This window comes from Catharus ustulatus, chromosome 7, assembly GCF_009819885.2.
Source record: "Catharus ustulatus isolate bCatUst1 chromosome 7, bCatUst1.pri.v2, whole genome shotgun sequence".
NCBI lineage: Eukaryota > Metazoa > Chordata > Aves > Passeriformes > Turdidae > Catharus > Catharus ustulatus.
The window spans coordinates 34373745-34391484 of NC_046227.1; the positions used below are offsets into that span (position 1 = coordinate 34373745).

General features: G+C 35.9%; 1 protein-coding gene across 1 annotated transcript in view; it reads right to left on the reverse strand.

Moving 5' to 3' along the window:
• The window catches only part of LRP1B (LDL receptor related protein 1B), a 470895-nt gene that overhangs the window by 102006 nt on the left and 351149 nt on the right, over nt 1-17740 (reverse strand). The window contains exons 45-55 of the mRNA XM_042779456.1: nt 16400-16528; nt 14908-15027; nt 13791-13904; nt 13452-13601; nt 10851-10973; nt 9040-9159; nt 7003-7131; nt 5857-5979; nt 3209-3349; nt 1942-2129; nt 237-420 (exon numbers count right to left, since the gene is read on the reverse strand). Of these exons, the coding sequence (XP_042635390.1) occupies nt 237-420; nt 1942-2129; nt 3209-3349; nt 5857-5979; nt 7003-7131; nt 9040-9159; nt 10851-10973; nt 13452-13601; nt 13791-13904; nt 14908-15027; nt 16400-16528 (1521 nt within the window). The remainder of the gene's footprint in view (nt 1-236; nt 421-1941; nt 2130-3208; nt 3350-5856; nt 5980-7002; nt 7132-9039; nt 9160-10850; nt 10974-13451; nt 13602-13790; nt 13905-14907; nt 15028-16399; nt 16529-17740) is intronic.

Genomic DNA, 17740 nt, shown 5'->3' on the forward strand with positions numbered 1-17740 from the left:
CCAAAACCACTGTATCTATTTACTACAAATGAGTTAGAGACAATACATACTAAAAATATAACTTCTTATTTCATCCAGACACAGTCACATTCTTATTTTATATTGAAAAAGTAGCAGATTCAAAGTAACTATTTTTATGTTGTGTATAAAGGTAACACAGGCCTTGGGGCTGAGGTTTTTTTTCCACAAATTATTTGGATACAGCTGTGGGTTATAAAAACATCAAATGGTAATACCTGAGAGGGATTTGCAGCCATTTGGGTTATCAGGCTGTGTTTCATAGCCCTCTGCACACAAGCATTTGTAGGTTCCATAGGTATTGATGCATTGCTGGCTGCAGGGAAATCCAGATGAGCATTCATCAATATCCACACACGTTTTGCCATCATCCTTCAGGAGGAATCCAGGCCAGCATTTGCACTGGGAAAGAAAACCAAAGGCATTCATTTTTAATTCTGTTTATCACCTGTGTGTACTTTCTTCTGAATATGTTAGTATCATAAACTTTTTATGCATCTATTTTTTTCAAGTAACATCTTAATTACTTTGCTGCTTGTATGGTTTACAGGATGTATATCTACTTTTATTTTCAAATATTGCTGATGCGATCCTAAGCACCATTTCCTCAAAACAAACAAAACAAAAAAGAAAATAAAAAAAAAAAACAAACAACAAAAAACCCCACCCAAACAAAACCCCTTACAATGAGTAATTATTCTTTCTATTTTAACTGAAGAAAAAGTAAAGCACACCTTTTCAAAAGTATAGAAAGGACTTTTCCTTTAAAATAATGATGGATGGACTCTTTTGAGTTCTTAATTTTCATTTATACATGTGGTTTTTTGTAAGGATAGACAAGTTTTCATTATTTTTCCTGGAATCATTGATATCACCTAGAAATATGTGCAACCAATACAGGAATGTGAATGAGAACTCTTGAGGCTGATTAGGAGCTGGATGTGGACAATTCTTATGGATCCCCTCTAACTCAGAATAACTCAGAATATTCTCTGTTCCTCTGACATTTATTTGGTCTGATGATGATCCTGGCAGATTTATCACTTGCAATGTGAAAGGTGCAAAATACAACTGGACAGAGGGGTTTTACAAAAGGGGCATTAATGTTATCTACAGAAGACTTAGTGTCATGTTCCCTCTATATTCTCTATTTCTCTGTGCAGAGACCCAGGATGTGCTTTCTCCACCACTTCAACAAGGTTTTTGTTGAACCCAACAGCTCCTGAGTCTGTCTCAACCCTCGCAATTCCAGAGGGTGGGATACCTGCAGATCTAAGCCATGCTGCACAGATTTTATTTAGCTCTCAGTGGGCCAATGCTCACCTGAAAAGATGAAGCTTTGGGAGTGCAGTTAAGGTCACCCTAGAGTTAAAAACCTGGAAAAAGTCTTTCTTCTATTTTTAGCTACTGTTTACAGGCTGCTGCAGGCTGTTCCTCTCTACTTGTCAAGGCCAAGGCCAAGATTCAGGTGACTCAAAAAACATCCTCACATGCAGACAATGAAGAGTTCTGTTCTGTTACTAAGGTGATATTACTTTGTTTAAATATTTCTGAAAGAGTCTCTGTCTTGAGGAAAAAAAAAAACCAAACAAGCAAACTGGAGAAAACCACTATTCTGCAGTTCATTCCTATGTATTGTAAATTTTTTTCTCTTTGATTTTCAGTGCTCCTTATATACCAGTATGACTTGTTCCATTTAAAGCAGTGTATGATCTTTTCCATAGGTTTAAAATAAGCACTATACCATTTTAAAATACAATTGGCAATTATTTACTTACAGGAAATGAAAATTTGAATGTTCTTATTAAGCTACTTCACTCCAAGGAGGTACCACACAGTGGGTCTTTATTATATCATGCAGTAGCTAAACGCTTAAGAACTAAAAACTCACTTTATATTACACCACATTTTGCAATAATTCACCTTGTATCCAACAGGAAGGTCCTGACAATCTTGGGAACAGCCACTGACTTTCTTACTGAGGCATTCATTAACGTGGCAGCTTTTCTCATCAGACCCATCACTGCAATCTTCTTTGTTATCACAAACCTTGCTTTGAGGAATGCACTTCCCATTTTTGCACATAAAAAAAGAGCTGTTACATGACTGCTCTGGAAAACACAAAAGAACACATAACTTGGTGTCATCTATTAGTATTTCTCATGGATCAGCTGCTGTGTGCACACAAAAGGAAAAGATTGTGCAACAATTGAATATTTATTCCTTATTGATAGCTTTATAATAACTTTTCACTTTTCAGTGTCTTTGAAGGTTACACATCTCATGGAACAATGGGTGAAGACATGAACTTGTTATTCTTCCTACATATTTGTTTTCCTATAATAGAGAACCTCCACATCATCTCTGCACAAAATACAGTTCTAGTTTCCAAAAGTTGAAAAACCTGGGGATGCTGAGGTTCAGGAACACAACTGACTGAATTCCAATGCATTCCTTGCCTAATGACCTGCAAACATTCCTTCCCTGTTTGGCAAAACTTTAATACCTCATTTCAGCTACATTCAGATCCTTCAAATAACAACTGGAACATTTAAATAAATATAAGCTGGGTGTGCTGCCACACCTCACAGCAGATGAATGTTTTCCATCAAAATTGGTATGAAGAACCTAGCTACAGTGCAATGGAATCCTAAGATCTAGACAGAAGAACTGGTCTTTCAAAAAGCTACAGAATAGAACAACATGTGCAGACCAGGATTAATTTCCCTCTCAAAAACCAGTCAGACCTAATCACAATTATGAACGTAAACAGAAAATATCAATAAAACCAAAAGCATTTGGTCGATAATTTACTAATAAAATTAAAACAGTGTCAGTTATTTATAGTGGGAGCAACTTTACATCCCCTTTTATATGACCTCCTTCTGTGATGAATATCTGGAACACAAGAAGGAGCAAGCTGGAAACTTTGGAAAATACAATATTAATATCATCTTATTCTAGTATCAACAGGAGTTATGCTATTTTATTCCACAGGAACTGGTGGCTTGGACTTTGTGAACTCAAGTTTGGATGCTCAGAACTTTCTCCTTGCAAGACATGAGCAGTATTACCATGAAAACACTGGAAATTTAATTTATGATGTTTTATATTTGCTGACTTAGAACCCTAAACCATCACTCTCAAAAGAGAAAGGTCACACGTGTTCTTCAAAAAATCACACCCAAACCTGAACTTTTGCACTTGGTGTTGATAGGTGCCTCATCAGAGTGGTCTGGGCAGTCAAAATCCCCATCACATTGCCACTGGGAGTTGAGCAGGCACCGTCCATCAGCGCAGGTGAACTCTCCAGGACGACAGCGGCGATACCCTGCAAAAACAGCAGCCAGTCACCTCATGCTTGCTCTCATAACTTCAACATAAAATCCTGCATATTTGAGGAAACACAAAGAAAACTATTTTTTTGCTCCTTTTAGAGATGCAGAGTGTTGTGCTCATACATAAGTGGCTACCAGCAAAGAGAGAAATAAAAAATTCTCTTATGCAGCACCATAAAGTCATGGCGTGATTCACACAGATGTGAAACATATTTATGCAGATCTCAATCATAAATACCTCTTCTTTTTGGTGTTATTTCATTTATTCCTGTTACTCGGAGATAGCTTAACAATACCCAACAAATATTTTTGTGGTGTGCTTATGGCACTGTGTCTTCCCTTTAAAACATGCCAAACACCAAATCATTTCAACCATAATTAACACACATTTTCTAAGATGGAAACAAAATCAAAACTTATAGAGTGGATACATTTTCAAAATAAAAGAGGATTTATAGCAACAACAACAAAAACAAATATATATAATGAAGTAAATAAACCACAAACAGGCATTTGCTTTTTAGAACACATTGGTTCAACCAAAAGTTCTAAAACTGACAAAGCAGTAGAAAAATTAGAAAAGTCATTAAAAAATATACGTTTTTTTTCTGTTCAATTTTAAGTAATTATTTATTAGTATTTCATTTAAAAGGCTTATACAATTGACTGAAGAATTGTACCAAGGAAATATTCAAGGAATAGAATGATTGTGAACTTTAAAAAAAAGTTAGTTAATGTTATTTATGAATAGTACTCTACAAAGTAAACAACAAGAAAATAAACTTTTCAATTATGCAAATGGAAGAAAGAAAACCAACTAAATGAAAACAAAGCATAGATTTTTAAATGTATTCAATTAATTCAGTTTTTAGGACTGTATTTCAAACCAAATCTCATGTCAGGTCAGTAGGCTGGTGGCTGAAGAGCACCTGGCTTATTTTGGCTCTCAGGATGGAAAAGGTTTAGCTCTGCAATCCAACAGAGCTATGAGCAGGTTCCTTAGCTGGAAACCACAAGGGTAAAATCCCGGGGAATTACATGGCTTAGTTTTAAATCCCAACAGCACCTTGGAAAGTGTGTTTTGGAATTTGACTCCCACTCTTTCCAAGTAGCTCCCTTTCCCATAAAAGAATGCAACCCTTTCCTAAAATTGCAGGATAACGAGTTTACCACAGCAGCCACACACTGAGGCGTGTATTTGATTACCAGGGAGCAGAAAATTGCATTGAAGCAGCACAGCACAAACACTGCTGCAGATTTCAGTTTCCCCAGCAGAAATTAAATACAGCCAGTGCCTGAAGGCAGGTCCACACTAAATTGGATTAGGAATTTGTACATCTCCTGCTCCTTTTGCTGTTCCCTCCTTCTGTCTCTTTCCAAAAGTCTGACAAAATAAAACTATTTATTTGCAAGTATTTTAAGGGGCATGTATAGTTTTAGTGTGGGTGTATATAATGGTATAGAAAAGAAATTAAATATAACAGTAAGAAATTATAAACATGAAGAAAGAAAGGCAATTTCTAAAGTTTGTGACTGTTTAGTTCTAAGTAGTTATTGAGGTACTGAGTCTGGGGCAGGACGTGCACGCTTCCCTCTGTGTTTGTGTGTTCAGAACCTTTTGGGACTAATTATAAAATGGTGTTTGAAAACCCTTAAGTTCTATAAATTTTGCAGCTGTGATTTGCCCACTGTGCTGTTGCTAATGATGCTGAATGTGTAATTCACTGATTTACTGTTAATAAATTGATAAGCATGCTTTTTTCTCACAATCTTTGGGTGCCTGCTCACATAATTTATGCACAGAGCCCCTTGAGGTGGTGTCCACAATAAAGACATCTATTATAGACAGATATTTTCTAGTTATTTTCTGTTATGGCTCTCATTTCTGGAGGAAATTTAGTAATAAATAACCAATATTGATTGTAACAGCACAAAATCAGTTGTGATAATCATGAATTTTGAAGGGAATATTTGTTCTGTGTTGGCCATAAATATTATTTATATAGTTTAATGTTTCTGAGTACGGCCCAGATACATTGAACAGACACTCAGAACATGTAAGAAACCCTAAATTCATGTGAATGGTGAAAATTAAACATTCACATGCAGTTATAGTTGATATAATTTAAATGCAGTGATAATCAATACATATGTGTTTGATTATTTGATAGAAATAAAAACATATAGAGAGACAAAGACAAAAATATATATAATAAAGATATACTTAGGAAATGAGAAATTCCAGAACATACTTTTAAAATTCTCTTAAATACCATTAGGAATCAACTGTAAGACACTATGGGAAATAATTTGTCACCACAGCCCCAGATCCAGGTTAATTCCAAGCTGTATTAATTAATGGATAATTTAAAAGTGAGAATTAAAACAATTTAAAAACTGAAGAGCTTTCTTTTTCAATAGTAGAGTACCAGACCCTGAGGAATGCCTTACAGTTAGCAGTGTGAAATTTTTCTATTTATTCTATTTTTGTTATACTTGCCACATTCCAGGGATTCATCTGATCCATCTCCACAGTCGTCATCGTGGTCACAAACAAACTGTTTGGGAATGCAGACTTTGTTATGGCACATGAAAGCATTCTCATCACAAGTGTTATTGGGAGCTAAGGAAAATACAGCGCATGGAAAAAATAAAAAGAAAGAAAGAAATTGAGAACAATCAGATAAACAGCCGATTTTCTTACACAAAGATGAAATGAGAAGTGAATTTGAGTGAATTCAATGGAAATAAACCATAACTTTTTAGTCAGATAAAAAGCATCACACAATTCAATTCAGGAAAAGCTGCTCATCACAAAGAAAGCTACAGAAGTAAAGATAGCTAAAATCTTCTGTAATCCAAGACAGAAAAGCTTCAGAAGTCAATGCTGTCTAACTAAACTAAGGTCTGGCTCTGAAGAAAAGAATATTTGGGAAGAAGAGATGTCCTTATATTGGTCTGCTCCTGAATAAATGCTCTTTGAAGTCCAGAAACACTCAAAATATATAGAATATATATTTATATACCATTTTTATATATGAATAAAAGAATCCCCTCCAATGAAACTTTCACTGAACTCTTGACACTGATAATGGAAATGTATCTTCGGAAACCTGGAAGTAACATTTTATAGGGCAAGAGATGTCAGGATCTGAACAATTACAGTAATTTCACGATTATAAGCCGCACCATTTTGACTAAAATTTTGGTCCGAACCCGGAAGTGTAGCTTATAATCAGGTGTGGTTGATATATGGATGAAGACCTAAGCGTTGCCGACACCCAGACGTGCGGCTTCTAATCAGGTGCAGCTTGTAATCATGAAATTACTGCAGTCAGAATAAACTGAAGGTAGAACTTGCATCTCCCTTCTTGATGCATAACCTCCCTAACACGAGCAGCAGCATTTTCTTCAGGAAGAGTAATAAAGCTGCAGAGTCACAATTGTGCTAATTTTCACAGTAAAATGCATAATGCTGTGGTATCCTGATCTCCAGCTGGGCAGATCTGGAGGGACCAGGCTGAGTTAAACTGGGAATGATCCCACTCTGTGTGCTGACAGGAGCCAGCAATCTTCATCAGCAAAGTGGACATGCAATTAATCCGAACAGGATGGAAATGACATTTGTGTTGAGATGCAAACCTACCACAGCCTGCTGTGGACAGCTCATCGCTCCCGTTGGGGCAGTCGCGCTCGCCGTCGCAGAGCCAGTGCTGGGGCACGCAGGCGTGGGAGCCCAGGCAGCTGAAGGTGCCTGCAGCACAGGTCACTGAGCCTGGGGAAACAAGGCAGGGGAGCCCTCAGCCCCTATCCCCAGCAGGAATATCCTAACCCATGTTTTTGTGGTGATTGGTAATGGTCAAAGGGGTTATTTCGTTCTACACGTTATGATAAACTTGCTGGCTAGGGGCGTTTCACAATCAAATTTTGACTGTCTGCTGTTTCTTCCATTCTTTTCATTTATTCAGCCTCCTAAATTTCCCCCACTTCATGGAAACTATCCAGCAGAATAATTTTCCAAACCAGCTTGGGTCAGTAACTTTGGCTGCACGTTTGGATTGACTGGAGAAAGGAAATGATCTTGCAAATCACAGAATCCCTGCATCACCAAAAGTCTATGCCAGGAAGCCAAAGGCACTCCAAACTTTTGGTAACCAGTCGCACAGAAGAAAACACTGTGTACCAAGTACAATAGTGGTGGGAGTAAAAAGATATTTGACAGCTCTGATCCAACTAACTCAACATATTTTTTACCTAATTTTAATTTTTTTGCTATTTTTTAGATAATATTTTACCCTAGGGTTAAACTTCCTCCATTTGGAAGTAAATTTTTGTGCAATCCATCACTTAATGCATTCTCTTAGATAAGTTAAATATACTTTACTTAACAAGAGAGACAGGGCATTTTCTACTAGTTTTAATTAGAATTTAATAAAATATTAAAATATCTTTAAAACTTATTTTCTATCTTATGCAAAAGAGGAAACTTTTGCTTACTTACACTCATTTGCCATTTTTTGATATTTCTGGAATTAAACTTCATGTTAAAAACAGTATTGATTTTGTTAAGACTGAAAAATCTGAAGTCATTTTCATCTCTTTTCTCCTTGCAATTCAGATCCAACTACTGTTCCTAAGAAGAAATACAGCCTTAACTCTCCCTTCTTCATACTCAGTGCAGATTTTTCCCTCTTTGAGAGAAGTGCCCTAAATAATTAATATTTTACCATATTAGAACAGCATAAGTTCTACCTCCATCCCTTTCATTTTCTGGCATTTCTACATATTTGTTTGATTAAGCAACTGCTTTAACAAACCAGATGTTTTTCTCTGTCTACTTAACACTTCCAGTTATCAACAATATTTTTACTGGTGTGACAACACACCAGAAATATGGAATAAATATTCTTTGTTGAACGCACTTTAAGAAAGAGGATTTTTGTAAAGGAACATATCTTTAATTAATATTGTTTCTTGTCCTTGCATCTTCAACACTCTTACATACTTCTATTTTGCTTTCATACAGCTTTTTGAAGTTTTCTACCTTTTCTATTTCCCACAGGAGCATATCTTTAAGAGCAAAGAGCTGAAATTTAAAAAGAAACTTAAAATACAGAGAATGAGGGAAGCTATGTATAAATATCACTAAATTGTGACAGCATGGTTTGACACAATGTGATTTTCTTTGGAAAAGAATTAGCAAACGCATTTCCAATCCATTGAGCCCTGGAATGGAAACAAAACTTTCAATTCCTTGTACTCCTTGAAGGGTTTGGGAATTTTAAAGGGCTATCATGCAGTATATGCTTATGGTATAGAAAATGTTAGAGGGAATAGAAAAATGAGCTAGGGAAAAAAAAAAAAACAAAAACAAAAACCTAAAACAAAAATACTGCAAGTTTAGGGTCTTTGAGCACCTGGCACTCAAATGTAAAACTCAAACAGGGATTTTAGCTCAAGGATAGGAACTGGAGCACAGGCTCGCTGTCCTTTTACCCAGTTGGTTTGCCATTCATAACTCTACTGAGAGAATTATACAAATCATAAAAAGGAACCTATCTACTGGCTGGGGGTGCTGAGGGAGGAGATCCCCCCCAGCCTTTGGAGATTCTGCCCTTGTTCCCTTCCCAGGCTCTCTGGAACACTGAGCAGGATGGGGCAGGGCTGAGCTGACCCCACTCACCACAAACGGCGTCGCTCTCGTCCAAACCATCTCCGCAGTCATCCTCTCCATCACAGGTCCACTGCCTGGAGATGCACTTGTTTGCAGAACAGGCAAACTGATTCCACGAGCAGGAGGAATCTGGGGATGACACCAGGCCCTGCATTTGTTAGGTTCACAGCATCACTGCATTCCCTGCCATTCCAACCACAAATTAGGATTTTTTGCACTATTTTTTTTGTATTAAAACACTCCAAAACTTGTTATTAATACACTCTATTCTTATTAAACATGTTATCAGTTTGTTGCATTCACCAACACATTTTTAAAAATAAACAGTGAGACATTCCAAAGACATTCTAATATTTTTAAATATTTTGTAAGTGGGTTGAGGATAAACACTTTAAGAAAACTGGAGCCTGGTTTGAGTATTTTACAGATGCTACAACTACACTGAACTGCTTTATTTGGATAGAAGGACAGAGAGGGGACAGTTCAAATTTTCCAACCCAGCCTCCCTCCCAGTATTCCAGAAGTTAACTCCAAGATGTCTCACAAGAAAAATTGCTGTGTGTTTGCTTTATTCCATTTACACTTTTCTATACATTGAAAATTAGAGCTTCTACAATTCAAAATCAGACTGCAAAACCCTCCTAAATCAATGCTATTCTTTTCTGAAAAATTCAGGTCTTCCATTTTTCTCTGACTTCTATGTTTAAGACTAAAGTTTCTTTTGTTGCAACTAAACAACAATTTTTAATAATAACATTAAAAACAATTTTAGGTAATGAAATTAAATTAAAAGAATTTAAATTTAAAGGAGAGCTTTGTAATAGATATCTCAAAATGGGTAAGAGCAATCAATGGGGAAGAAACATTGACTTAACCCCTCCCTTTTGCCCACAACAATCAGCTAATTCAGTTTACAGAATTGTAAACAAGTGTAGAACATCTGGAAATGTAAACACCAAGTTGTGCTTGACAAATGTGGCCAACAGAAAAGATTCTGATTGTCACAATGCACAGCACTTCCTAAAGTTATGACAAAAATATATAATGTAAACTGCAAACCAAATATGGAAGGGTGTTAGTGGGAACTGGGTCATGGAGAGTAATATAAAATGTTCAGGCATGGTAAGAAGGAAAAAGCAAAACAAAACAAAAAATACCTGAAAAAAATTCCCAAATTTCAGGTTTTATTTAAATGGGGAGTTGAAAAATTTGACACTACTTTCTGGTACAATTTCATTACAAAAATAATCCGTTCAGGTAATCCATACAAATTGGACAGACCAGCTCTCACTAGGAGTAAAACCAATTTGCTTTGTACCTCAGTTAGGTAAAATTAAAGAATCTGAAAAAAATCTGAGACAGAACAGACCCTTAACCCAGTTCACAGCTCATGCTGTATTTTATTTACATCACTTTTGTCATTACTTTTAATAATTATATCTGTATGGTCTTTGATACAAAGCAATGCCTACTTTGTGGTTTGGATATTTCCTACTGGGCTCCAGATACTGATTCAAATTCATATATCTGTAAAACTCTTCTCATCAGGAGTTGACAAGAATTAGTGGAATTGTTAAATATGAAAGTAAGAGAAAAGTCTGTATATAAATATATCATTAGAAGAGAAAAAACATAAATTAAAGGGCTTTTATTCTGGCATGAAATAGAATTTAAGGTATTGACAGTATGAAGTATTGGAGTTGAATCTGAAAGAACAGCATTAAAGATGTTTTTATATAATCTCTAAGCTATAAATGCACACTTCTTTGTTTCCAAATTCATTAGTGACTAGAGAAATACAAATAAGACAAAATGCTCACCACAGTGCAATTCATCTACTCCGTCCTCACAGTCTTTCTGCCCATCACAAAGCCAGGTGGTCAGAATACATCTTCCACTAGGACAACCAAAATAATTTTCTTCACATGTGGGTTTGTTTTGAACTGTGATAAAATAAAGAATGTAATGTAAAATGGTCTCTACTAGTATGATTAGGAGCCTAATACATTTCTGCTAAATTCCTGATTACTGATGGACAAAGTGTTTATGTCTAAAAATGGAAAAAAAAATGTGATCATAAAAAAAAAAAAAAAGAAGAAAGTGATAGCTAAGTAGTTTAGGGAGCTGAAATAGTTATTCTTGGTTTTTTAGAAAAGAATAAGAGCACAGCTTCAAACTAAATCAAGAGGTCTAGAGAGAAAAGTAGTTCAGTTTACAGGTTTTGAGGTCAGGCAGGTCAGCATTGCTTGTTGTTTTACACCAGTGGAAGAAATTGCCCTTCTGATCTTTCTGCTGTCATTTACAAGATAATCTAATTGTGGCAGTATTTTGATCTCTGGGAGAAGCTACAAATCTCATGCATGCACTGACTAACAGGAGCCACACCAGTGGTGGTGGTGTCAGAGTTTAGACTTGGGCAGAAATTAAAAAGTTCTCCTTATCTTTTTATTTTGAGTCAGAAAGCAATTTAAAATTTGACTTTTATGAAAGTTTAGAAACCAGGTGTGAGGAAAGAAAACATGCCACATGTAGAATTCCATGACGCAAGCCCAAATATTCGTCTAATAACAGCTTATTTTCAAAATCTTAAACAAGGTCCCGGGAAAGCCCAGGATGGAGTTCCAAGCCCTGGAGACCACTGAAACTCTCTGACATGCTTTTCATTATTCTCTCAGTGCACTGGATTTGTTTTCAGCCTCCTCTCTTTTAAAAGGAAAGTTAAAGAAAACATTTATGGTTTCTACAGCTGTATGAATGAAAAAACAAACGAAAAACCACAAGAATAAAGAAAGAAGTGGGACATCTCTGATGACTTGGTAGATATTAAGAATTCCCTAACTACAGCTACCCTCCTTGAGTATTGTTCTGTAATTCTCTGTAAGAACAATGACACTGAACCAAACTGCTAATGGGAATTGCAATATTCATAACAGAAACAACACTCAAAAACTTAATGTGCCAGAGTTGGTCAGTTCTGAATGAAATGGCAAAGGAAATCTCATGTAGGCTGAGTGGGAATGGTATTGCTTCCAAGTAAAGGGAGGAATGATCCAGACAATTAGTCACACATTAAAATGATGGAACATTTTGGCACACATTTGGAATTCAGAGAGAAGTAATACAAATAAATGGACAATGGAATAAAATGCACATTAGTGTACTTATGCAACATTAGTTTACGGAAGCTGTAGCACTCTGTTCTCAACATTTTCCTTGGTATGGAAAAAAAAACCTTTCTTTGTCTAAAAATACAGCAAATTAAGGTACTCTGAGGTTAATGAAGTGTTATGTACAATAAATTCTACATAATTAAGAGATAATCTGGAGAATGTAGAGATTAGAATAAAAACTCTAATTCAATATGCATTTATTTTGTAGGACTGATGGAGGTTCTTAACAGCAGGTTGGCTGACAGCACTGCTGAAGTCCCAGGTTCCTCTGGATCCTGGTAATATTTTTGTTAATAAATTTGACGTAATGTATATGAGAAATTACCACACAGAAAAAGAAAATATTAAATGGAAAGAATCAGATTATATTCACTACTATGCAAAAATTTGATGTCATTGAAAAACATAAAATTAGAAGTTTTAATTTTATAAACTAATAAAATTTATTATTTAGTAAATTTTTTATTTAATGCTAGTTCTTAGCGAAGAGTTACTGGTCAACAGGAGGTTAATTTCACTCCAGAATGAATTGATTATTAAAAAATAGAAAAAATATGGTTTTCCATTTTGTGCTTAATATTCTCAAACTCAAATGAGGGGTTCTGGATAAAAATGGAGCAAACACATAAATGCCCTTCTTCATTAGGTAAGAATTAAGTATTGTGAATAATTCATTGTTAGCATTAGATATAATCTCAGTTCTGTGTATGGAGCTCAGGTTGTCACAATTATTTTCTTGTGGCTGAAGACCAGAACTATCACAAAAGCAATAACCCTGACAGCCTATTCCAAGGACCTCCACCAAATAAAAGAGAAAGTAAAACAAGTCAGCAAGAAAAGAAATACCACCCACTAAAGCAGTAGCTAGTAAAAGTTCCTGAGTGATTATGCTGATGCTTGATGAGCTTGACATTTTAATGACTCATGTTTTTCCTTAAATAAAAATGATAAATGACAGGCCTAATCTGGAGGAAATAGAAAGCTAGACAGTACAGTTTGCTTCAGGAAAAAAAAAAATCAGTATTCATTTGTAATAATTTGCATAATCCCAGGAAGCACAAAATAAAGGTGCATAAACTGCATTCAGCATTGTAATAATCTCTGTGTTAAATAAACTAGTATTGACTGAATAAACATTTTGCAACACAATGAGAAACACTCTCAAAAAAAAAACCAACAAACTTTTCTTTTCTTTGTTTAAAAGGTTAATTAATGTCTTGGATTTGTTTTTTTTTTAACTTTTTCAGTTACCTGGGCATTTTAGTTCATCTGTATAATCCCCACAGTCATTAGATCCATCACAAATCCATTCTGGCAGTATGCAGAGGGAAGTGGAATTACAGCTGATAAATCCTGAAGATTTTATGCCAAGTTTATAGAAGTAAGAACAGTTTGTATTATCTGGAAAGAGACAGACAATTAGCACACACCTATCAGGGACTGAGAGCCTCACAGTTTAATTTCCACGCTGGGCTCGAGGAGCTCACGCAGGTGCTGGAATCCCAAGCAGCAACGCCCAGGAATTAACTGCTACATAACAAGGAATAATCACAGAGCAGCTGCTGCCAGGGAGCACAAACACAAACTTACTGCAGTTCTTCTCATCCGAGGCATCTGCACAGTCGATGATCTGGTTGCACTGCGCTGATTTCCCGACGCAAGCCCCATCTGCACAGCGGAATTCTGTCGAGGCGCACGCTGAGTCTGGAACATATGGTTATAAAGGATGTAAATTTGTCTGCTAAACAGACTCTTCAGATGCACATCATACACATGATGATGCTTAAGCCTTCTGCCTTCCAGAATGGAGAATTCAGAACACACTGTACCTTCCAGCAGATATATGATTTTGAGTTTACTACACCCTGTAAGTTGCTAATTTTTTAATTTATTTTTTTGGCCTAAAAGTCTTTCAAGGTAATTCAATTCATTTTGAGATAATCAATATTTGAGGGAGGAAGAAACATTTTCAGGATCATCCATTAATCTCTCAGGTTTACTTCTTGTAAAACCAGCTTGGGGTTCTTGCCTATAAGTTTATCCCTCTACTTATATTCATTTATATCTACTTATATTTAGGGAAATGATTAAAAATAACCTTCAAAAAATGCTTATTACTGCAGCTATCTAGCTTTTTAGTGATAAACCTTACGGAATAATATCCTCATCAACCTTTCTGAATTGTAACTAAGGGTTGGTGTAGTCTCCTTGCTGGTCATTATGCATTGGCTGATGCACGGATATAAATATTCATGTTAAAAGACATAAATCAAAAAAAAATTCTGATACAAAAAGGAGAACAATTCTAGCAAGCTTTGCAAAGGACATGGGCATTGCCATACATCTGAGAAGAAGAGAAATAGAGCTTTTGCTGCTTCAAAGAAGCACATGCAGAGAAGAAATCACCCATCTTTCAGCCTGTCTGCAGTGGAGTTACTCTCATTACTTTACAGAAGAAACAGCACCTGTATTTTATATTTTATACATATAAAACATAAAATATTATATGTATAATGCATATGTATATTTTATATTTCACAGCCAAAACCACTCTCCTCCTAGGAGACTGTAGGTGCAAACCAAAATCAGCCTTTACATCAATCCCACATGATTAAACCACACATTACTTTCCAGCTACTCCTATTTGCATAATGAGTATTTACACAGCAATATTCCGAAATCACCTTGGAAATAAAGTGCCATTTACCTTTGCAGTCGAATTCATCAGAGTTGTCACCACAGTCGTTGGCGCCGTCGCAGACTTTGTGGCTGGGAACGCAGCGGCGGTTGGAGCACGGCTTGAAGCCCTTCCGACAGCCTCTGTTCTCTGCAAAGTCAAAGGCAAGCACATGGTTGGACTGACACCTCATGGAAACAGCCTCACTCTCAAGCCAAAAAATACTCCAGAAAAATATTTTAATTGTTGCTGTGTTCCAGGCTACAGGAAAAAAAAACCCACAAACAACCTACAGAAATTGTTCATCTATTTTGCAGGATAACGTGGATAAAGGGATGAAAAGCAATAAATGAAAGCATGATGAGAAAGAAGGACCAAAAAAAAAGAAGTAGGCCTAACTTCCAGTTTTCATTATCTTGTGGTACAAAATGCCATTTACTTTAAATGCATTCATTTTGACACACTTTTATGGGGAGAATATTTGCATGTGGCGTCACACAGAATGAAGCATACCAGTATGGCCTAAACCAAAATAGGAATAAATAGAGAATAAATAACAAAAAATATTAGCCCAGAAGTTTCTGGATTTCTGAGCACCAATACCAACAATGTTCTGCTCAAGAACGCTGTTGAAGAATGTATGAATTTTACATGTAATATGTTTGAAAATTCAGAACTGATTTACTAAATCCCTAATTATTGCAGAAGTCACAATAATAATGTTCACTGGATTAGTTAATCAACAATAATGAGTCCAGCATCCTGTTCTTTATCAGATTCAGAAAGCAACACCCTGTATATGACCCAGTCCATGAAAGGACCCCCATTCTTCTGGTTTTTTCCCATTGTGTAGCAGAATATTTGGTACAGTTGATTTCAATGAGGCAGTGTTCACTGTCACACTGATAGAACGTCCTTCATAAAATTATGTGGCAAATCCATGGAAAGACAAATTGTTGGTTCTCAGAATCACACAGAATCATGGAATGGGTTTGAAGGGACCTTAAAAACCATTTCCTTCCACCCTCTGCCATGGTAGGGACACCTTCCATTATCCCAGGCTGCTCCAAGCCCTGTCCAACCTGGCCTGGAACACTTCCAGGGATGGGACAGCCACAGCTTCTCTGGGCAATAAATATTTTATTTATAAAACATTTATAAATTTAATAGCTAGCATTTATATAAATTTTATAGTATTGTACAATAAGGTATCTTTCATCTTTAAAAAAGTAGTTAGCCACATTTTTCCTTATTTTTGTTTAAGGGACAGAAACATGAGAATATTTGAGATGCTTTTTATTAAATATGTCAGTTAACACATGAAGTTTGCAAGAAAAAAAAATATTTTTAGGTATTTTTTCCATGTCATGTCAAGGTTTTTTTAATGTGTATTGGCATTTTCTTCCTGGGCATCTTGGCCAAGCAGGTGGTGTGAATAAGTAGAAAAGTCACAGAGGAAGCAATCTAAGAGAGCATGACACCAAAATTACAAAACCAAGGTGAAAGATCTGGAAATACCCACCACAGTAGAAAAGTTTCTCATCAGACTTGTCCTTACAGTGAGCAATGCCATCACAAGTCAGTTGATAATCAATGCATTCACCATTCCCACATTCAAACTCTGAATAGATGTTGCAAGTAGAATTTTTACCTAAAAAGAAACCACATTAACACGTAATTTTTAAAAGCTTCTACAACTTGTGAAAATGAGGAAAAAATGCTGGCTGCATTTCAAATTTGACCTACATGAATTTTGAAAACCTGAATACAAAACAGTAAAACACACCATGACATCAGAACTTAAAAGCTTCTACAAAGAGAACCTATAAAAGAAAATAGATTGACAAATATCCATGAAGGAGCATGCAGACATCCATGAAACAACTCACAGACACTCATTCTGGTAAGAACTTTGGAACTACTGTGCTCAGCTGCCTTCTAATCAGCCATGCCTTCTCAACTCCCAGCTTGAATGACACAGCCTAAACCCCAATGCAGAAAACCTGCTGCTTCCATTTTACTTATTTCTTTTATTCACAAAAACCCTTCCCCTCTCATCTAGTGGATGTTTTATCTATTATTTTAGAAGAGAACCAGGTACACATTTAAAATTTTTACTCTTTAAAAGCTAAATCATATTACAAATTGGACACAACAATGTGATCATGAACTTCATGATAGGTCACCTGCTTTGTGAGCAGGGTTCTAATCAAAATATCAGAGTGGAGAGAAATGAGGAGCACTTAGGACAACTCAAGAAGAACAATGGGGAAATGATAGCCAGTTGTTAGTTTCTTTCTTGTTTCCATTATAATCACTTCAGCACAAATTCAGGAAGAACCCATGTCTGCTATATGCAATAGCAAAGCCAGTATAAATTGAAACCATTTCTTGATTTGATTCGAACACAAAGAAAAAGTGCTGAAAATATAGATTCTGGACAAAGTGAGATCTGGTCTTGAATATGATTTATTTAGTCCTTTACGTTTGAATTGAAGTATTTTTATCTCTTTTCCCTCCATTTTCTAACATTGTAAGAACTTAGATCTTATGGAGAGTAGTTCTCAATTGCATTGTAGTTCATCTAGTTCAACATCTTAGACTGCAATCTTTAGGAAAAAATGAAAAGAATAAAAGTACATATAATATAATATAATCTGCCCTCAGTTCAAGTCTAACTGGACACCCTTGCAGAGATTGCTTCAAACTCCATCTTGCAGAAAGAAAGCATTTTAATGCCTCTCAAACAGTTTCTTTGGTGACAAGTAAGTAGTCAGAGTAGTCATTACCCATATCATCATCTCTCTCCCTTTGAATTTCACTGAAGCTTTGTCTCAAGACTCTTGACTGGCAGTAAGTTATA